The 23,716-nt window shown below is 38.9% G+C and overlaps 1 protein-coding gene across 1 annotated transcript; it reads right to left on the minus strand.

Moving 5' to 3' along the window:
• Positions 1-5,128: 5,128 nt before the first annotated feature.
• On the minus strand, positions 5,129-20,729 carry LOC114239582 (alanine aminotransferase 1). The gene is made up of 10 exons (XM_028169861.2): positions 20,485-20,729; positions 14,100-14,189; positions 11,490-11,587; positions 10,348-10,538; positions 9,785-9,987; positions 8,837-8,959; positions 7,952-8,158; positions 7,350-7,493; positions 7,133-7,247; positions 5,129-6,264 (listed from the first exon to the last, which is right to left on the minus strand). The coding sequence occupies exons 1-10, from the start codon at positions 20,602-20,604 to the stop codon at positions 6,116-6,118; spliced, it is 1,440 nt and encodes a 479-aa protein (XP_028025662.2). The 5' UTR covers positions 20,605-20,729; the 3' UTR covers positions 5,129-6,115.
• Between the last annotated feature and the right edge of the window lie 2,987 nt (positions 20,730-23,716).

The raw sequence follows: 23,716 nt of genomic DNA on the forward strand, positions 1-23,716 counted from the left end.
ACATTAAATCAATAAAAAAAATATTACACACACTACCATGTATTTGACACACACACACACACACACATATTTAAATACTCTTTGTTTACTGTCAACCTTTTTTTATTGCTTAAAGTCTGTGGTCAAATTGAGAATAGGTTAATATTGTTTATCTTTAATATTATTTGTCTATAGTATAGTCTTGGCGGAATTTGTGATTATAGAAGTAAGTCTTTGACAATGGAACCATATTAATGTTCAAACTTATAATTTCAATTAATTATAGTCAAATTTCGGCTACTAGTTCTAATAAATACTTGCAGAGGTCGCAGGTTGTCATATTGACTGAACTCTGCTTTCTGTTCGCCGTCCTACCGTCGACTAACTTTTATTTAGCCTTATTAAGAACGATTCCTTAAAAAAAGTCCTTAAATATTACAATAAAACACGCTACGATAAAACCGCAGTCTGCAAGTGAATAAAACGGTTGGAAATGCACAATATGTAAACCAGTAACTTTAGTTCGAATTGAGTTCAGAGCTCAAAGAGTTATTTCAAACTTGCAAACGGTTCTCAGTTATTCAATTCGGTTTTTATATAATAGTAGACGTGTAAAATGTATATCGAGATGAATACTAGCTTCTTCCATTTGACTCCATACAGAAGAGGGCCGTTCGGATTGTCGATAATCCCATTCTCACGGATCGTTCGGAACCTCTGGGTCTGCGATGGGACTTCAGTTCCCTCTGTATTTTGTACCGTATGTTCCATGGGGAGTGCTCTGAGGAATTGTTTGAGATGATTCCATCATCTCGTTTTACCATCATACGGCCCGCCAGCGGAGTAGAGTTCATTCATACTACCTGGGGCCACTATGTTCATCCACAGTGCATTTCCAGAGATCTTTTTTGCCACGTACTATCCGGCTATGTAATGAGGTGGTCCACGGTGTTTCCCGAGCGCTATGACACGTCCTTCATCAAACGAGGCTTGTGGAGAGTACTTAACGGTAGGCAGCGGCTGGGCTCTGCCCCTGGCATTGCTGAAGTCCATGGGCGACGGTAATTAAACACCATTCGGTTAGCCATATGCTCGTCTGTCTACAAGGGCAATTAAAAAAAGAGATCTGTAGCGGCAACAAAGTCTGAGAGTACACCTTGACGGCGCTGGTTGGTCGAATTTCGCATAGCCTGTTGACCGAGGAGCTTGGTAATCGAGACGCCGACAATCGGCGACGTGGCGGCGTGGCACCGAGCGGTATACCGACCCCTGCGTGCCTCGTCTCGATAGACCTCACCCGAAGTACAGATGCAGGCTAGTGATCTGCAGGAGGCCGGAGTCAGTGTAACGCCGACATGCGTCTACCACCAATGTACAAGGGGAAGTCATGTTCACCCTGACCACAAAAAAAACAAGAACGGGATGTATCAAAAACTTCGAATCGCTTACGTAAGGATACCACAGCGTGGACAATCACGAACATTTCTGCAAAGAGCATTCTCACGTACTAAAAGAATTCTGAGGGCCCATTTTATGATCTATTAAGAATATAAAAGTCCATAAAACTTGTAGTAATATATAAGTGTAGAGCCGGCACGAGTCAGGTCTAAATTTTATTATCATCTACGTTGGCTCTGAAGGCCTCGTGCGTGTCGCACAGAGATCAAACATTCGCTGTTCAATAAAATTTAAATACTGGTCTCTTAGTTTACACTGGCGAACGGACGCCAGACTCACTAGTCACATAGAGGACAATGGCTTCTAGATAATAAAAAACACTCCAGCCGAATTAGGGGAACAGTGAACATGAGCTTATATTATCCTTCGGCACACGAAATCATTTACGAGCAGATAAGCTCTCTGCTCAGAGAAAATAAGTAAAGGGAATACAAACTCGATAAAAAAATAGTCAGCAAGAACGAAATATGATACAATTTGCGCTCAGGCGACACAAATCGAATCCCAGGGCGCCAGCACCTCGGATCGCCTCGGGATAGACTAGACGTAAACTCGGAGCAAGAGCTTTAAGCACTGTGAAGTTGAAGCCGTTGGCAGTACAATTTAAAATTTGAGCGATAATAGAAATTCATAACTATTCGAAAAGTCGGAGATTATAAAATGTATACAATGAAAGAATCAACCCAGAAATTAAATTGTGTTAGCAAGATAAAGAGTGTACGTCCGATGAGAGCTTCAGGCAATACTGGAACCGCTAGAAGATGATCACGAGTTGGTGCTGCGGTCTTATCTTTTTTTATACTGGTGGCAGGACCTCTTGTGAGTCCGCGCGGGTAGGTACCACCACCCTGCCTATTTCTGCCGTGAAGCAGTAATGCGTTTCGGTTTTAAGGGCGGGGACAGCCGTTGTAACTATACTTGAGACCTTAGAACTTATATCTCAAGGTGGGTGACGCATTTACGTCGTAGATGTCTATGGGCTCCAATAATCACTTAACATCAGGTGGGCTGTGAGCTCGTCCACCCATCTAAGCAATAAAAACAAAAAACGAAAACAAGCTGGTGCTGCTGTCTTGTCTTCATACATAAGGACAGCCCTCTTAAGACTCACCTGATTTTAAGCAGTTAGCAGAATTCGTTCACCACGAAGTCGAAGTATGCATTGAAACATCAGCTATTGTGTCTGACGGTCCGCCATCAATATTCCCGAGGGTAGACATTTTAGAACGTGAAAACATCACGGTATTAAAGACATTTAACCATTATGTATCTGATAATTTGTATACTTTTAATACTGTATAAACTATTGTATGTATGTATGTATGTATGTGTGTGTATGTGTATGTGTATATATATATTGTATATATATATGTGTATGTATTTGTAACTTCATATAAATTTCATTGCACGTACCACTATTTACTCTGCACTACCTTTGGTTGACTGGTAGAGAATGCCTTAGGCATTAAGTCCACCAATGTAAATTTATAAATAAATCAATAAATAAATAATTTGGTCCGTTCCAATGATCTCTAGTCCCATTGAAAATATTACGTCTTGGACCGCTTTTTCTCCGCACGGCTGATCAAATAAGCCCCACTGTTAAAGACCTAAATATTAATATTTAGATATGAAATGATAATATTTTGTACTTGTGGTTAATCGAAGTCCCTTAGCCACTTGTCAAGGTTAAAATTAAGGAGTATCTGTGTAACATGTGATACAAGATATTATGTATAATTTCGAAAAAAAGACAACCAACAAAATGCCATTTCTTTCAAGAACGGTGGCGTCAGTCAAGATGCCCTTTATCTATTTAGAGTGGTCGAAGCACTTTACTTCATTTCTATAATAAGTAGAAGTGCATGCATTTATAGTACTTCCACAATGTTTGCGACATCTCACACCGATGACTTCTTTGCAATAATGCGGAAGAGAAGTGCCTAGTTATTGCGTCGAGTCAGAGACAGTGACAACAGTCTTCTGAACATCATATCGAGCAAGATCGAGGGACTGCTGATTAATAGCCTTCAGAGCAGGCACTTGGAAGGAAAAAAAATACAATAAAAAAATGTAATGATATAAAATGTATGTAATGATATTTATGTGTTAGATTTTTTAAGTTACTAACATAGATTATAAGTAGTTCTTACCAATGATATTTTATATGTAAAAAGAAGCAGATATGTTTCAAGCGTACGTCAAGTGAAGACTCGAAAACAGGCCAATTAGGACGATTCGTCTTTAGTCGCGTCTAGACAAATGCAATAGTTCCAATTATAGCTATCTTTTTTACTCACGCGCTTATCCCATCTTTTGTACTTTTCATTAATGCTACTTGTCAACATGTGTGTGCACTATATCGGTAGGTATGTAGATATATATGGCGCGATCAGATTTGAAGAGTCAGTTACTATGAAGATAACATATCTGTTGTATAAAAAATCATTGGTTCTTACTAACAAAATATAATGGTTTTAAAAAAAACATTGAAATAAATAAATAAATAAGTAGGTACGTCCTTAACTAGGTGTAGTTTGAGATTTCCAGTCCCCCAACTCGGTCGATAGCTCAAATGAAACACACAGAACTGAGTATGTACTTGATTAGTTCTGTCGCAGACAGTGATAATGCCACATTGTTACTCAACTCCGAGACTGTGGCCGTAAACAAGACGATTCCGAAGCATTAAAATTTATCACCAAAACTATACAAGTACACTTCAACTCTGAATCGTAAATCTTTGAGGATTCAAGGAAAATTTCTAATAACGTCACGAAAGTTGTTAAAATTATATGAGGAGATAAAACACCCTGCCATTACTTCCCAGCGCTGTGTTGGGGGAACTCCGGGACACGTAACTGCCCGAGAATGCTAGTAGTAGATAAATTCATTGTGTGAGCATGTTGTGTTCGATGCTTTATTAGAGGAGGGGTCCGTTATTGAGGCTCCAGTTTCTGGGCCAGCTCGACCGGTATGGCGGTACTCTCCGTCCAAAACGCATCATTACACAAATACACCGATTTTTGACGTGACAACGTCTTATAATTCGATGGAGCCGGATGAAAAACATGACTCATGCGGCGTTACCTCGCTCCGAGGCATTCCATTTAAGGCTTGAAGTGCAAGCGAGAGCGCGCAACGAGCGACAAAAAGGCACAATCGGCCTCGGCAGCATTCGACATCTGTCTCTCTCCTGTTTGAGTGAGCGATGCATCCGCGTGGACAGCTGCTATGCAATAATACATTTACATGTTTTCGTCAAGTATAAAGTTCAGTGAAAAGTGAATGTGGTGTCAATTGTTTATAGCAACGATAATTGCGATAATTGAAAAATGAAACCATTCCATCAGTATTTTCTTGTGACGTTGTCACGTTTAACTATCGTCAGTAAACCGACTTTACAGACAACCGATTTTTTTTTCTGCCTAAGCTGATAGCCTTGAGAGGCTATTTCATCGTAACCTTAACTAGTAGGTGAGCTCACGGTGCTCAAACCGGAGTGATGTTAACACTGACCCTAGCAAGAGCTGTGCTTCCCAGAATCTATCACCGGATCGGAAACACGACCCACTGAGAAGATCCGGCGAGAAACTCAGTGGGCTGATACACCGAAGCATCACAATATATGTATGTATGTTTGTATTCATTAGTCAATATAAAGAAGACCTCAAGCTAAAGTAAAACTCAATTTTTTAGTTTATAGCTTTTTTATTATTAACGTTATAAAAATTATTAACATGAAAGTGGAGTATTCAAAACACAGTAATGAAATGTTCCGATGTTATACAAAGGCATTTGACTTTGCTCTACGCCGACACTACGCCGACACTACGCCGACAATACGCCGACAATACGCCGACAATACGCCGACAGCACGCCCGGCGCCCCGTGGAGCGGCGGAGTTAATTATCGCGAACTTACTTTTAACCGATGACACTCAAACTAAAACTACTAATAATTAACTAATTTCTTTTTCAGATTAAGGACACCAGAATTAATTCGTACATAGGAGATTACAACTACTAATACTAAAATACTAAATACTACTATACTACTACTGTAAATTAGATACTACGTTATTACGTTACTAGATTACGATCTAAACAATACCATTTTAATGTTGTTCTATAAATGTTTTTGTTTCTTGTCCTACATTTTTTTTTATTGCTTAGATGGTTGGACGAGCTCACAGCCAACCTGGCGTTAAGTGGTTACTGGAGCCCATAGACATCTACAACGTAAATGCGCCTCCCACCTTGAGATATAAGTTCTAAGGTCTCAAGTATAGTTACAATTTACTATATGTAATTAAGATATGTTTAATTCGACTAGCATGGATGAGCAGGCGTCGTATCCACCGAGCTTCTGAAGAAACTGTTATGTGTCTATAGCTTTAATATATATCTATAGCTTTCATTTGATATAGTTCTTAAAAATTCACCAACATATAAAATTTTATACGAAAAATTTTTTACTCGTTAATTCAAAATTGAGTTTTTGCATATAGGAGATTTTGGTTTGACAGCTTCGATATTGTAGTTAACCCATTTCACCTTGACCTTTAAAGTTAAGAAAAATCAAGTACGTCACGAGAGTCTCATCAAGCACGAGATGTCAAAGTCACGAGCACCATCAAAGATCTACATTCGTTCAATGCTATATCTAAATACTTTTTCTAAGAATATAACTGCATGAAGTTCAAGTGGAAACGTCTTATAGAGTCCATCATGTACTGGAATTCGTCCTTGGGGTGGAGTATCGTAGTTCTGAAATGGAATGATCCTGGAAGCTGCCCAAATCCCGTACCCGGGATCACACACACTCCTGTGAAAGACGTTACATTTAATTAAGAAAGTTTCTGCAGACCAATAATTTCAGGACTTAATCATCATTAATATTTACTTATGATTTATTTATTTATTTAACTTAATGCACAGAAGTACAATGGCGGACTTAATGTGAAAATAACCAAACTGATAATACTTCATACATATACAAACACATACACGGTATATCTTTATATACCTATATATGTGATCACATTTAATCGTTCATCTTAGCTTTTAAAAGTGACTAGTTTTACTTTTCAAAGTCTCGGTCCACTGTTCAACAAGGGAAGATTTTTTTATTATTTAACCAGATAAATTTTTTGAGACAAAAATCTTAGAAATCGGCTCGTTCATCGTGTTGCAGAGAGAGGAACTTATACGAAGAATAACAGCGGACTTTCGACCCTTATGTTGGTTTGACGGGCCCTTATCAATGCGCGTTAAGCTCACCTCCATTCTCCACATTCCTCTCCCGTCTAGCCAAATTTGATAAGAATCTTCTAGTGAGGCTTGAGACGTTCATTCAAATGCTATTTATGTAGTAAGTAAGTCAACAATAGGTTTTTTTTTATTGCTTTGATGGGTGGACGAGCTCACAACCCACCTGGTGTTAAATAGTTACTGGAGCCCAGAGACATCTACGACGTAAATGCGCCACCCACCTTGGATTATAAGCTCTAAGATTTCAGTATAGTTACAACCGCTGCGTTACTCTTCAGAACACATCACTGCTTCACGGAAGAAATAGGTAAGGCGGTGGTACCTACCCGCGCGGACTCACAAGAGGTCCTACCACCAGTAAGATGCAGTACTATGCTAGTGAGATGTTAAAAATTATATTTTGAATTCAGAAATGAAATTACCAGTTTCCTCCAACAGTCTAAGGCAGTAGAACTCATCAGGACTCATGTTCAGTTTCTTTGCTTCTAATTGGGCCTTTACTGGAATTTCGATACGAGGATATGCGAACATTGAACCCTGAAATTTTAAAGTAAGCTTAATATTCATCTAGAGGCAGAACGGTGGATGCAGTTCTACAAGCTAAGCTCTGAATTCGTTGATTTTTGTAGCAATACCTACGTCGATTGGATTGCAGAAGTATCCCGGTATTGAGTTGAAGGTTTTGTAAGCGGTTGCAGTGCGTTCGTTTAATACTTGGTGAATGTCTCTAATCTCATTGATGAACTGATTGTGTGAGGGTTTTCCGGGAGACGGAGGCTTCATCTGTAAGTTACAAATAAGTTTTTAAAAGAGAAAGCAGGAGAAATGTAGATGTTGCCGTGAACTTTGCAAGGTACAATAGGTAGAATGAAAATACAGAGGACTCTTGTTATCATCGGGCTTTTTAAGCTCAAACTGAACAAATGAGAACGCAATAAAATTTATTTGGAACGAAGTTTCTTACGGGACGATGCGGAGGGGTACCCTAACCGGGAAAAAAGTCCGTAACGTAAGATTTTTTAATTTTTTTAGTTTTTTTTTTTTTTAATTAAATTTTCTTTATTTTTCGCAATAATTATCAGGCACAGTTGACTGCTGGTAGGGCGCCATGTTGTAGTTCTTTCGACGTTTACCATCAGGAATATCTTAAGCTATATTTTTAGTCAATTTGTATAAAATACCCCAGGAATATAAAAAATATGAATATACTATTGTACTTGACTATTTGTGTTGCTACTCACCACGCAATCCAAAATGCACTGTCCCAAAACCGAGGGGCACTGCATGACAGACCTCATTGTATTGAACGTTTTCTGCACTGAAGGCTGGAGATGCAGTAACTCCACGTACCCCGACCTCAACCCACACTCAGCTGCCCAGCCTTTTGAAGTCGTCAAGAAACTAGCCAATTCCATGCGGGAGTATGGTGCACCCATTTCGAACATTACCTAAGTTTAATGGTTTTATAAATGTCAAAAAGACTATCGTCGCTGTCAAACCAAAATCTGCTATGTGCAAAAACTCTATTTTGAATTAACGAGTAAAAACATTTTCGCATAAAATTTTATATGAAGGTGATTTTTTAAGAACTGAAGCTATATAGATAAATATTAAAGCTATAGACACATAACAGGTTTTTTTATACGATAGACAGGGCTGTGAACTATACGAAAAGGTCAAAGAGTAAAAATCTCAAAAAGTGTACATAGCAGATTTTGGGTTCACAACGGCGTTATGGAACCTTCACGGTTTTAGGAAATCCGTCACCACTACACTACTGCTGAGTACTCGGATCAAGCTTTATGAGTAGATGGTTCAAGCTTTATGAGTAGATGGGTCTGAAATAAACAACTAACGATCTCTGAACTGAAAGCACTAAAACTGCGCAATTCAACATGACCTTTTTCCGTTTTATTGGCTTGGAATTCACAAAGCCGATATGTATCTGGGACGGTCCACCGAGCAGCACGCGATTACTCGGCCCAAATCATTTTATGCTCTCTGCATGGGGCTTTATAGGGCTGCCAAAGTATCACAAAGTGAGCACGGATTAAGGATACTGTAGCCTCAGACCAAAAATAGATTGAATTAAGTCTTTGCATTTGAGAAATTGTCTAACAACATACCTTTTTAAAGGAATGAAACGGCTTGCTCACGATGTTCTCCTGGTATACTTCGTCAGCCAGAATGAACAAGTTACGCTCGTAAGCAAATTTGATGATTTGTTCAATATTCGCACGGGTTAACACCTAAAACGACGAAACGTAAACATCAAATATCTTCTATTTTCGTTGATATCGCTCATTTTTAACGTTCACTTTGAAATATTAGTGATCTAAAGTATAATATGCCGGATGTGCACGTGTCTTCGACAGGTACCAATTCTTGTAAAGTCATAGATACCTATGACGTATTCATGAACAACTTGGATGATGAAGGAATAACAAAAATAACAGCCAAACCCGCAAAAAATATAAATTTGCGAAAGTAGTAGTTGTAGAGCGCCCAGTACACCCGAAGAGTAACTTCCACCACAATCCTGCTTATTTTTGGCACGAAACAATCATACGTTCCGATTTGCATTAGGCACAGCAGAAATAAAGTAGGGTTGAGACTTAAATCTCACAACACCATGTAGGATGCAGCATTCAAGTTCTTTTGTTGCTTAGTTGGGTGGACGAGCTCACGGCCCACCTTGTATTAAGTGCTGACCGGAGCCCGTAGATATCAACAACATAAATGCTATCATCCACCTTGAGACATGAGTTCTAAGTCTCAGTATTTTCAGTCTCAGCCGTTGTGCTGACCTTTCTTTCTCGTAGAAGTTTTTCGTAAAAATTTGTTAAGGACGTTGATATATTATAATATCAGAAAAAAAATTATCTACCTGCGGAATTGGAACACCAGAAGAGGCGCATCGCTCGATAAAGATCCCACCGCGACTTACCTTTTAGGCCACGACGATTTCGGATCTTGTGATGTCCATAAACAACATTAACCACTTAACATCAGATGATTTGTAAACTTATCCAACTATCTGTGCAATTAATATAAAATTCGAAAGGCAGACTGACCTGTCCTGTAGGATTTCCAGGGTTGATCACAACAAGAGCCCGCACATTGCTCTCAATACTGGCCTCTCGCCAGCTCCTTTCTAGCTCTGAGATCTGGAGAGCCCAGTCGTGTTCCTCATCAAGGTAATAGTCGACCTGTCGAACCCCTAGCTCTGAGAGAGTGCCCGAAAACAGTGGGTACTGAGGGATCGGCACCATCACAGCTGAAATTAGGTTTTTTTAATTAAAGGTTTTTTTTTGGAAGGACAGTCGTTATTTTGCAATAATGCAGTCAATAATTATCTCGTGGACGATTCCCATGCGTTGGACTGATCGTTGGATGAAAGACCTTACTGAAACCCCACTTAACGAGTGTGTGTGCCGGGCCTCGGTTCGCAAATTATGGAAAACATCTGTCAAGGCTTTAATAAGCAAGAATTCCCACATGACCAAGACTGCTCTGCCAAGAGCAACCGATTATGATGAGTCTGAGGATGGAATAACTTGTCAAGCTAAAAATGCAGAACGAAGGAACTTCTTTGTACCTTGAATAAACAGGGGGCGAAGAGTCGCTTCATACTTACCAGGGGGCTTTCCTCCCACATCCTCAACAAACAGAGTTAGGACTGATTTAATAACATCAGAGGCACCAGATCCCAGGTAAATATCGTCAGGGTTGGAGGGCACACCGTCTCTGTTCGTGATGTACTGTGCGACACGAGATCGCACCAGGTTGAGACCGTTGGATGGAGAATACGATCCCACTGAACCTTTCCTAAAATATTATAAAAAGAGCTTAACTTTTTAGTGCAATGTTTCATTCTAAAAACATTGCTAGCAGGCTACCGTACGTGAGTTTCTCTGACCATATTTAACCCAATATTATTATGTGCATCGATGAACAAAGCTTATGTTACGTGTGCCTTTACAAAAAATTTAAAAAATTCACAGATGTATGTACTGGTTTTTATTTTTTTTATTTAAATAATTAACCATGTTGTTGCCCGAAAACTATAGACAACAACAACGAAATTAAGGCGATAGCGGAAGTTGACGATACTCAATCCACCGCTGAAACAACAGCAGCTCCTAACGTTAGCATCAAAATAATATTGGTCAATACAATTGTGAAGTTGTCGTGGCCTAAGGGATAAGACGTCCGGTGCTTTCGTGTTGAACGATGCACCGGTGTTCGAATCACAGGCGGGTACCAATTTTTCTAATGGAATACGTACTCAACAAGTGTTCACGATTGACTTCCAATGTAAAGGAATAACATCGTGTAATAAAAATCAAACCCGCAAAAATTTGCGTACATAATTACGGGTATTAGGACCTCTTGTGAGTTCGCACGGGTAGGTACCACCATCCCGCCTATTTCTGCCGTGAAGCAGTAATGCATTTCAGTTTGAAGGGTGGGGCAGCCGTTTTAACTATACTTGAGACCTTAGAGCTTATATCTCAAGGTGGTTGTAGAATAAATTATAAATAGATGAAATTAATAAAATAAGTACACAGATAATAGACATTTTGAAAGACGTGAATTGCAACAAAATGTATGGGTGCGAAATACGATAGTTCTTGAGTAAATGGTTTCTTTTCTACAACTTTCAACAGCAACCTGCGGGACTACCTCACGGGCTGGTAGTGACATGGTGACGTCATCAATATGGCATCAGTGAAACATTGGCATCAAATAAAGTGATGGTAGGTTTACAGAACTTACGTGCAGTCGTCGAGTAGCTCTTTGGCTCTGTCCTTCACGTCTTGAGGGATATCAAGACGAGACGAGATCAGTTCCGGGAATGACACTAGGGCTAATACCTGGAACATCATGTGAGTTCATTTTTTGTGAAGAACTCAGCTAATCAGCCTTTTTTTGGAGAGAGAACTGAACGAGTTTACAACCCATTTGATGTTAAGTGGGTCACAGATCCCATAGCTATTACAATGTGAAAACTAACAGCCGCCATGAGACATGAGGCCGGAGGTTCAATTAAACTTGTACAGGACTGAAAGCCTCACAGCTTCATAGAAAAAAGACAGGTTTGTGGTATCGCTCTGGGCGGACTTACTTACATACGTACTCGGTCAACTTTAATGACATGAGTTTGATTTTATTACACAATAGGATTCCTTCATCACGGTAGGCGTTCGTGAACACGTGCTTTATAAGTATGTGTTTTAATGGCTATAAAAATCGCCGGTCACCATCCTTGTCGAACCCGTCGCTTGCGACGAAGGGCTCGACGAGCGAATTACCCCATAGACACAGACAGCCCACTGAGTTTCTCGCCGGATCTTCTCAGTGGGTCGCGTTTCCGCTCCGGTGGTAGATTCTGCGAAGCACTGCTCTTGCTAGGGTCAGTGTTAGCAACACTCCGGCTTGAGCCCCGTGAGCTCACATACACACGTTAGGGCGAAGCTGATATAGCCTCTCAAGGCTATCGGCATAGGTAGGAAAAAATAAATCGAATTGTTGCCCTCTTAATTGCAACTCTGATTTCAAATACCTACCGTTGGCTAATTTCTAACTTATGACAATACACATTGGACTTGGACACAATCTATAATCACTCATTAATAAGCAAAAATTGATAAAACACAGTAATAAAAACATTAAATATTCATTATGCATTTAAATTTTGAAAGAATATCTCGAATAAATTTTTGTTTGAGCATTAAAATCGTTTCGTAAATTTCAAAGTGAGTTATTGGAGAGAGCGAACTGGGAGCGAGCTTACGTAACCAGCCCTTCGCATATAAACATTTCATTGCGAAATGTTGATGGAATATTTTAAGTTACGCTGATACTTTTTTGTTTATCTAATCTTGTATCTTATCTATATATCTATACTAATATTATAAAGAGGAAAGATTTGTTTGTTTGTTTGTTTCGAATAGGCTCCGAAACTACTGGACCGATTTGAAAAATTCTTTTTCCATTAGAAGCCGACATTGTCCCTGATGAACATAGGCTACTTTTTTTTTTTTTTTTTTTTGTTTCATGTGTGTTTTAATCTTTCCGAAGCGAAGCGAGGGCGGGTCGCTAGTTATTATATAAAATGATTTGCTGTTCGTTAGTCTCGCTAAAACTCGAGAATGGCTGGACCGATTTGGCTAATTTTGGTCTTGAATTATTCGTGGAAGTCCAGAGAAGGTTTAAAAGGTAGATAAATATGAAAATGCCCGGAAATAAATAAAAATAACAATTTTGTTTTTCCTTTGATGTGTCCCCCATCGGACGGATTCCTTTTGTTTGTTTTAAGTTTATTTTATGGAAAAGTTTAGGTCTTTTATTTATCGATTGAGGTACTACGAAATCTGGCGGGTCAGCTAGTTATTTATAATATTATACTAGCGACCCGCCCTCGCTTCGCTTCGGAAACAGTAATTTATTATTGATTTCTCCACTATATTTAATGGATGTTATTATACATGTAAACCTGCCTCTTCAATCACTTTATCTACTAAAAAAAACCGCATCAAAATCCGTTGCGTAGTTTTAAAGATTTAAGCATACATAGGAATATAGGGACAGAGAAAGCTACTTTGTTTTATACTATGTAGTGATTTATTAAAACCTTATTAATTACAATATTTAAATACACATAAAATATTATAAATTATACTGTAATTAAAAACTGTCCAAAAATAGATGTCTTAATTCAGACGAAGACAGACAGAAGAAGCGGGCTTCAGACTGAAAATCCACAGAGGATGCAAGAAGACTGAGAAGTTGCAGTACGCGCCTTATCAAGGATGATCATTTTTTGCACAAGGCACTTCACCCACGGACCACCTATCAACTCAAGGACAACTCATGGTTAGGGACAGGATGCTATTGTTATGGTACACCAGAATCGACAAAACCATATTTCAGGCCAATAAAATATGTTAGTGATTAATCCTAGTACAGTATACGGCGGTAAATATTGCACATCGACTCTGGGAAAGAGACGGTTAATTTTTGCTTCGTAGAGCGCTATATCTGTCGCACATTACCTAATTGGCATTTAGTCTCCATATTACTTAGATGTGTGGACGAGCTCACAGCCCACCTGGTGTTAAATGGTTACTGGAGCCCATAGACATCTACAACGTAAATGCGCCACCCACCTTGAGATATAAGTTCTAAGATCTCAGTATAGTTGCCCACCCTTCAAACCGAAACGCATTACTGCTTCTGCCTGCCTCGATTCCACCTGATTCGTGACTCGGAAGCAGGTTGTTAAGCAGGAAGAGATTTTGGTAGTGTAAACTTCGACTTACTCCATAAACGGAAGGATCGCAATTTTTCTAACTCCAAAACACGCAAAAACAAATAACTACGAACCTGTCTTATGAATGTGATGGGTTTCTGTCCGAGAGCGTGACAGTCGCCGCAGTTAGCTCTCACCACACGCTCGAAGCGCTTTGGAACCCCCTGAAACAATATAAAATATACAATATGTTTTGTATGGTTATAATGAGCAGGTAATGCAATAGATCAATGCGGCATTTTAAATCTTATTACGTAGATGGATAAACGAGCTCATAGCACCTTGATATTAACTGATTCTGGAGTTCATAATCATCATGATGTGAAGACCATATCCTATCTCAGGGCACAAAGGTCATGAGGCTACCTCAAATGTGTAGAACAACAAACGTCTGACTCCTCGAACCAAAACGCATAATGATTTGCAGGAGCAATAAAAGGATTAAGGTATCTTCTACCCATGCGGCCCAGTATTAACATTATAGTGTTTGCAGGTTTGATAAAAAAGTATTGTGGAACAAACAAATAATATTACTATGGGTAATAATATCTCTGACATATTATATCAATAGCTTCTTAGACTACCGTCGAATAGGTAAAAAGAAAAAAAAAACCTCTAAAACTCTGAAGCTATTCCTGGCATATCCATACTAATATATAAATCTACAGTGGTTTTTACGGATGTTCCGTTATAACTACTGAACCATGCATCCGATTGACTTGAAACTTGGTATCCATGTAGAAAATACATGTACTTAATGGATAGGCTAATATTTATATGAGTGTTGGACTCCCTACACCAGTTGCGGGGGCGTTAATGATGAGAATGTTTGTGGGGGTGAAAAATAATAATGTTAATTTTAAATGTCCAGCGAAGCGGTCGGGTACAGCTAGTAACACATATATTTATTTACAATTATATAGGTATATTAAATAAAATATAGTGATATACTCAGTATAATTTAAAATCAACATACTATAAAATAATAAACATATTTACAAGTGCTCTACGATTTCCGTGGTCACGGGCGACTTAAAGTAAGTAATGTTTACTGCAAATATCAAGAGATAAGACGCGCTCTGTTGCCCTTCTGCTATGTTCGTGACGTGTTGTTGTTTGCAAAGATACTAAATGTGTAGAGCGACGCCTACTGCTGTGAGGTCTATAAAGTTTCAACGACTTTCTTTTGTTTTTATATAGGAACAAATAACAGCGGGACGTAGATATAACTAATACGTACACAAAAATAGAATTACTGCCGAAAATGTTACAAATCATTACAAGGAAACACCATTTATTATTATTTAAAAAAAAAACAAAAAAAAACACGAGAGTAACCCCGAAAACGGCTTTCCATTATATTTATGGCTCACAAAACCTAAGACATTGCTGTAAAATTTCTAATAAATGGCCCAAAAAATCTAAAACGTCGGCAAAGATATGAAAATAGAACGACATTTTCTGGAAAAAGCAAATCTACCGAGATTGAAGCTACGTGCTCGATGAACTTATAAAATTGTGGGGCGAGACGTCGCAGCCCAGACGACGGCGGCAACGGCGGAACCGCATCAACTAGGAATTGCCAACTTCCAGAGTGATAACTACAGAAAAATATCGCCCTGTGAAAAACAAATGACAGATCTGTTTGAATACTATTACGAGGTTGCATGTTTTGTTAAAACTTGTCCCAAGACCATTAAAGACTAATAGTATACTAGGTATGAGCGTTAGGATATTTGATAAACTACCAAAGAAATTAAGAGAGCTAGACGATTTTCATTTTAAGAAAAAACTAAAATATCTTATTTGTGAAAATTATTATCACATAAATGATTTTCTTAGGGACGACATTGAAAATATATGGATTTATTATTATTAGTTGAATTATGGTGAATGAATGGTAAATTATATATCATAATATCTTGCACTGCATTAAAATCGCATGTCAAATAATGACAAAGCATAAACGCTGCTTATAGCTTCTGTAATACATTTTCACTATGCTTAGCGAATAAATGATTTCTTTCTTTCTTTCTTTTTTTTTCTTTATTTCTTTCTTTTTTAGCTATGAGTCAGTAGCTACAGGCATGTGGTCCGCCCCCTTTCTACCATGCGTCTTTGTCGAGTACACAGCCGCATCCACACGATGTTTGAGAATGCGGCGTGTATACAAGATGTAAGATTTCCAAAAACAACATAATATCTGAAGAGAGAAATATTATGTCCTGAGGTCACCTATTTTAAAAAAAAACTTCTCGCTATGACATGTCCTTCTTTAAACGAGGCTTGTGAAGAGTATTAAGCGATAGGCAGCGGCTCAGCTCTGCCCCTGGCATTGCTGATGTCCATGAGCGACGGTAACATATCATCAGGTGGGCCATATGCTCGTCTGCCTACAAAGGCAATAAAAAAAACATCAGGAAAAAATAAAATTTTTTGGTAGGTTAAAAACAACTTCGAAAACCTTGCAACCCCTAAAGCACACAGGAAAACCTGCATTTCGCCTCTCCTCTCCTGGAGGATGTTGTAGTCGGAGATTTTTGCCTCCTCCAAACGTTTTGTTTGCATTTACATTTTATTGTACTCGGGCGTGGAATTTCAAACTGAACAAGTGTAAAATGTGTAGTTGGAAAGATTATATTGCACCAAATCCGTGCACGAATGTAGATATTTTCTTATTAGCTACGATTAGCAAACCAACTCATGGGCCACTGAATGTTCGCTAGTAACACAGCAACATAAGCGTCGCTAATTACCTTACGACACTAGGTGAGAGTCCCTTTTGCATTAGCTCAAAGACTGCGGTACTCTCAAGCCGGTATCTATCCGCCCTGCTAACCTTGGCAGAAATAAACATGGTGCTACCATGCGGCCTAACAATTCGCTGTACCATCAGTACAGTTCCTCAGGTTAGAGCCCCGTAAGCTCACCTACTCACTCGGTTACGCAGGCATAGCCTCTAAAGACTACCAGCTAGAGCAAGAAAAAAAAAGAAAAAAAACAGTAGAGTTTAATTTTCTATAGATGGGCAGATAATCGTAAGCTCAGGTGTTAAACAGATACTGAAGTCCATAGACATCAAAACGCAACAGAAAGAGGCAGGCCGCATGGCACGTTACGCCTTATCATCAGTAAATCTTGTCTGACATCGCAACAAACATGGTGTAGTATAACGGATTTTATAAAGATGTTATCTTTGCTTCGGTATTAATATAATTAACGCAGAATTATCTATACTTGTTTAGCGTTTTCCTCGTCTGCTGTAAATATCATTATAGGAAAACAACCATCAATCAATTATCTGCAGATCACAGTTCAAAGCTAAATTACAATTAATTACATCAGATGCAATGATAAGTGGGATTTACTGCTTCTACTGCTATCTCTTTGAACTATAATATTATTTACTTTATGAATAGAAACGTACCCTACCAAGAGACACATAGTATATTCAATTTAGTTATGAACCTACATATTAAACCGTATTTACTTTTGTGAAAATTAAATCAAATAAAAACCTTAATCGAGTGTGTTAATCATAATGGCTGGAAGTATAATAATATTTATTAGTAGAGCTTTGACACTTTTATTGGCTTGATAAATTTGTATTAGTCACCCTTAAGGAAGGCTGCGGTATTATGATGTACTTCTAAGATATGAGCCCTAAGTCTACAGACTAAATCTATTTGAATTGAGTGCCTAAGAAGGCAGACGATGCACCTGATTAATGCTGAGCAGTAAACAAGAACGATCTTGCGAAACCCAAATGAACACAACGGTAGCCGTAGTACTCCCGTGACAAGCGTCGTCAGAAAAAAGTGAATCCTTTAAAATTGTTCCTCAGAGCCCCCACCACACTATCCAATATTCAGTGAGGGTGGCACTTATTATTCCGGTAAAATAAAATCAGCAAACAACAAACAATGCTTTAAAGTCAACTCGTAAAAAATCACTAGTATTGTGACTCGGGCGAGATCACAATCCAATGAGGCTCAAACAATAAACAATAAAAAACTTGGCTGTCATCGTCTGATCTCGTAAATCCGCGGAACGATCGTAATATAATAGTGAGGAGAGGCAATAAAAACATATTTCGTTCTCCGCCCTCAGCAACGGATGGATACTTGCGCGCTTGGATGTCTGCACCAACACAGAATCTAGAACAACTAGGATACGGTACGTGAACTTCACAAAATCGCAGAAAAGCACATTGAAGCCGCTACTAACATGTCATTATGAAGTTATATAGGAGTTATACATTCACCAGTGATTACCATACAAATGAATTAATGGTGAGGATATGGTAAAGAAGTTATACGGTAAAAAGCTGACGTGGACATTTAATTTTCTGGTTTGGTTTTGGTAAAAGTACGTAATTATAAAATCATTACATTTAAACAAATTTAAATGTGCTTTTCTGTTAAAGTTTCAGATGAGTCCTGAGAGACTTGGTGAATAAAAATTTTGTTCCCACTAAAATATATTTTAGTATTATATTATGGGGAGAATTTGCATTTAACTTTATTATTTTATTGGAAACTAGCTGACCCAGCAGACTTCGTAGTGCCTCAATCGATAAATAAAAGACCTAAACTTTTGTATAAAATAAATTTAAAACAAACAAAAGGAATCCGTCCGATGGGGGACACATCAAAGGAAAAACAAAATTGTTATTTTTATTTAATTCCCAGCATTTTCATATTTATCTACCTTTTAAACCTTCTCTGGACTTCCCCAAATAATTCAAGACCAAAATTAGCCAAATCGATCCAGCCATTCTCGAGTTTTAGCGAGACTAACGAACAGCAATTAATTTTTATATATATAGATTTATTCTAGATTTTCGACTGCCATAAGGTAGCTTATCTAAAAAATCACTAATGAATGTTTTCATAAAAACAGACGCAATAGAAGTGATTTACGTGCATGTTTGTTGGTGCTCGCCCTTGTAAAGGCTGTTGTGTGAACGGGTTGCTCATGTTATTTCATAAAAACGAATATCTCTGTAGGAGCACCGTGAGACTTGCGCCGAATTTGTTGCCAGACTTTCGTATATTTATCATCGGTAAAATTATTGTAAAACGGTAAAAAAGGTATTGCGCGCAGGCCAAATGTTAGGACCTCTTACTACTGGTGGTAGGACCACTTATGAGTCCGCACGGGTAGGTACCACCACCCCGCCTATTTCTGCCGTGAAGCAGTAATGCGTTTCGGTTTGAAGGGTGGGGCAGCCGTTGTAACTATACTGAGACCTTAGAACTCATGTTTCAAGGTGAGTGGCGGCATTTACGTTATAGATGTCTATGGGTTCACGTAACCACTTAACACCAGTTGGACCGTGAGCTCGTCCATCCATCTAAGCAACAAATATATATATATCTCTCTCTCAATTATATTGTAACATAATATTATTGTATTGTATTGTAATATAATATTATTATTACCATAATTGTATACCATATACCTTTGATTCCAAAACCACTTCACTACTTCTAACTAAAAACCTGTAACTTTTTGAACAACATATAAATCTTCTGTCGGAGACATGCAGTTAGATAACAATGCATAGATTCCTTTACATCACATATCCTTTACATTACATCAATAGATTGATTTGGGTATCGGATAAGATTAACTCAAGTGTTGTAGTCGAGACGGTCTGCCTCATGTCTCAAGATGGACAGCAGCGATCTGCGGGCTCCAGTAGCTGCCTAACACCACGTGTGCCAATCTCATTTGCACATGTTACAATGACAAGCATTGCTCATGTATTAAAGATGTTCGTTGCGTAGTGCTGGCTCCACTGCGTCTCACACACACACACTCACAGGGTCGAGACAAGTGACATTATGTTTTCAGTTTTACTGAAAATCATGAAGCCAGAAGAGCCTTAAAACTTTGAGGCCCGGAGTACACACGTATTGAACATATAATTTAGTCTTACATTACTCTTAAGATCGCAAAGGTTAATGTTCCGGTCATAATGGGCAGTTAGTATGATCAGACGACAAGTGTGTGCGGCCCTGGCTCCTTGCCCATCATATTTATAGTAGGAATGATTAATGTGGGGGTAGCTCTCTACCGACTTAAGAAACCCTTACTACTGGTCCTGTCGGTGGCGAGGGATAATGAGAGTCCACTCGAGTAGATACCACAAGATCGCCTACTTTCCAAGACGGGTGGGTTATCCACGTTGTGGTCCTTTAGGGCCTCAGTGACAACTTAGCATAGGGCTGGCTATAAGCACCGTCCGTCTAGTCAACAGTGGGTAAGTCAAACTTCACTTGTACATATAGGCGGTTGCCTGTTAACTCTAGTGTCATAGATAATGACATGAATAAAGGTTTAATTCATACAGACAGGTTCTATCGTTAGCACAAGCTGATCGTTAAAATCACAACATATTGTATTTCCATAGATGTTGCTGATGATGTAAATAATTAAATAAACTGAACTCACCTTGACTAACTCTCTTTCGATCTGCAAAGCCCTCTGCAAGATAGGTCCACGGACCGCATACTGGATATTCAGTAAATTCTGATTAATGTTCTCTTCAGTTAAACACTTTTCTAACTTCATTTTAAAATATTAATTATAAAAAAAAAACAGTGTGTAATTATTTTATTTTTAGAAAAATAATTTATTAAGTACTGTGTTGCGTTTGAAAGGCACACCGGAGGGGAATGCGTAAACGCAGTGATATCGGCTTTAAACTCTTCTCAGTTTATAAGCAAGTGGTCTACAAGCTAGTGGCGGGTGACGCAATGGAAACGCAGTACGTTGGCACCAGCGGCCGCCACGCGATCGAGCGAGGACGAGTCGTGAACACAGGTTAGCCCCCTTGAAGGGGTCAACTTTGCAAATAAACGCATGCACCGCAGAGTCATGTTTTCTTAAGTCCAGTGGTGGATTCACACTAGGGGCAGTCGGGGCTAGTGCCCAGGGCGGCATATTTTTTAGGGCGGCAAAATTTTGAAAGTAAAAATTTTTGGTTTTTAGTCGTATCAAGATTGCTCAATATAATTAATTAATAATTTTCTTTTTAATTGATAATTCAAGAGATTCAATTCATCCATTATTTGTGAATTATAGTTTTGACACCTTTGATAAAAATTAATAATCAAAATGATTTAATTGATAATCGATTTTTCTAATTTCTGTAATTAAAACTTTAATTATTATTATTTTATGTAATATAATTATGAGTTACCCTTAGTGCAAAATTTATAATTATTAGAAAAAAAAAATTATTCATTTATGTTTTTGGAATATATGACATAATATGATAACGTTTCCGCAATAAATTAGTTATAGTTTATTTTGAAAAATAAAATATGTAAACTATAAGTTTAGGTAAAATTCCAGTATAGGGGCGGATTTTTTTCCAGCGCCCACGAACGGCATTAAGTTTAAATCCGGCCCTGCTTAAGTCATATGGTGGATGGTGAACTAGCAACGTCTCGAATGCATTCGCGAGGTAGGTGCCGTCCCAACCCGAGCACTCCTGACACGTCATACACGACACCATCCTTAGTCAGACAAGTAAGACGCCATCGATCCTTATGAAAAGATTACGCAGGGACCCCAATCCTTCGGCCGATACGGACGCTTAAATCATCTGTTTCTGTTCGTTGCGGCTACGTCTCAAGAGGCTTCGACCTCATGCCTCAAAGTCGATCCCGTAGTGATGTGAACTGGCTCCGAATTAATGCCATTTGTGCCGTTAGTTAGACGACCTATTGAGGTTCGCGGGGATCCGCTGGATGCAGGCAGCGCAGGACCGGTCTTTGTGGCGAGGCTTGGGGGAGGCCTATGTCCAGCAGCATGGGCTGATAGGAGGAGGAGGAGTGCCGTTAGCTCGTCATCTGCAAATATAAAGCAAAAGATGTTCCCAAAGAATATTCTCTTTGTGCCTTTTCAGTTGGTATCACAGGTGTTACTGAAATGTGATTGAAGTATCATCAGTAGATCATAATGATAATCGTGACACAAGTTGGTGCGCTTATGATGTGGCATCTTATTAAATGCGGTCGCCCCTCCTGCTTCTACAAGACACTGTCCCGAGTGAGACTCGGATGCTCAGCCTAGAAAGTGCAGGAGAGTTCAATGAGTCGCTTGTGTGAGTGGAGTCCCACATAGTTCCGGCCCACAGCGCGATCCTTGGCTCAATAAAATTGGGTCTACGAGCTTCATACAGTTTCACAGAAATCCATGAACTAATGTGATAAAATTCTCAACTCAAATTACTTGAATTGTAATAACATTTGCTGTTATTTTATTTATATACTAGCCGTACTCGACCGCTTCGCTGAGCATTTAAAATTAACATTATTATTTATTTTCATTATTATTAGGGAGTCCAACACTCATATAAATATTAGCCTATCCATTAAGTACATGTATTTTCTACATGGATGTTTCAAGTCAATCGGATGCACGGTTCAGTAGTTATAACGGAACATCCGTAAAAACCATTGTAGATTTATATATTAATATAGATTTAGCATGCCAAGATCACTATCGATCGAAACAATTGTAATATATTAGTTACTGTTGTCCGAACAAACTAAATCGATGGCGTTACACTCCCCTCAAACCTACCATCGCACCGCCCGCCACCGGAGTAGAGTTCATCCATACTACCTGGAGCCACTGCGGTTATCCACAGTGCGTTTCCAGAGGTCTTTTTTGCCACGTACCATCCGGCTATGGAATGAGCTCCCCTCCACGGTGTTTCCCCAGCGCTATGACATGTCCTTCTTCAAACGAGGCTTGTGGAGAGTATTAAGCGGTAGGCAGCGGCTCGGCTCTGCTCCTGGCATTGCTGAAGTCCATGGGCGATGGTAAACACTTACCATCAGGTGGGCCGTACGCTCGTCTGCCTACAAAGGCAATAAAAAAAAAAAAAAATATTTTTAAACAATTGTTCTCTTAAAAACAATTTGGAAATAGAAACAGTAAAATAACATTTCACAATATTGAACGTTCCTATATTGAGAAAATGTTATTAGTTTCATCATCACTATGGTTTGTACTGATTATTGTTAATGTTAGAGCAATATTATACAAATGTTTTTTTTATGTCAAAATTTATGTTATGTTATTTTTTATTGTCAAATATTTGTATGCGCAAACTTTATGAAGACAATTTAACTTTTATTTGTCCGCCACTGCGGACCGCGGGCCCAAGGATGTTTTCAGGACCCTAATCACTAAACGAATCCACCTTGCACTCTCTCACCCGGCGTCCGATCTCCACCCGGGGTCAGAACCCAGGCAGAGTAGAGGGGTTCCCGCGGTACGGCGGTTTTAAAGTAGTCGTGGCCTAAAGGATAAAATCTCGCCGGAAGGTACCAATTTTTCCAATTAAATACGTAGATACTTAACAAAATTGTTCACTTGACTTCCACGATGAAGGAATAACATCGTGTACCTAATAAAAATCAAACCCGTAAAATTATAATTTGCGTAATTACTGGTGGTAGGACCTCTTGTCAGTCCGCACGGGTAGGTACCACCGCCCTGCCTATTTCTGCCGTGAAGCAGTAATGCGTTTCGGTTAGAAGGGTGGGGCAGCCATTGTAACTATACTTGAGACCTTAGAACTTATATCTCAAGGTGGGTGGCGCATTTACGTTGTAGATGTCTATGGGCTCCAGTGACCACTTAACACCAGGTGAGCGGTGAGCTC

Source organism: Bombyx mandarina, chromosome 11, assembly GCF_030267445.1.
Source record: "Bombyx mandarina strain Sakado chromosome 11, ASM3026744v2".
NCBI lineage: Eukaryota > Metazoa > Arthropoda > Insecta > Lepidoptera > Bombycidae > Bombyx > Bombyx mandarina.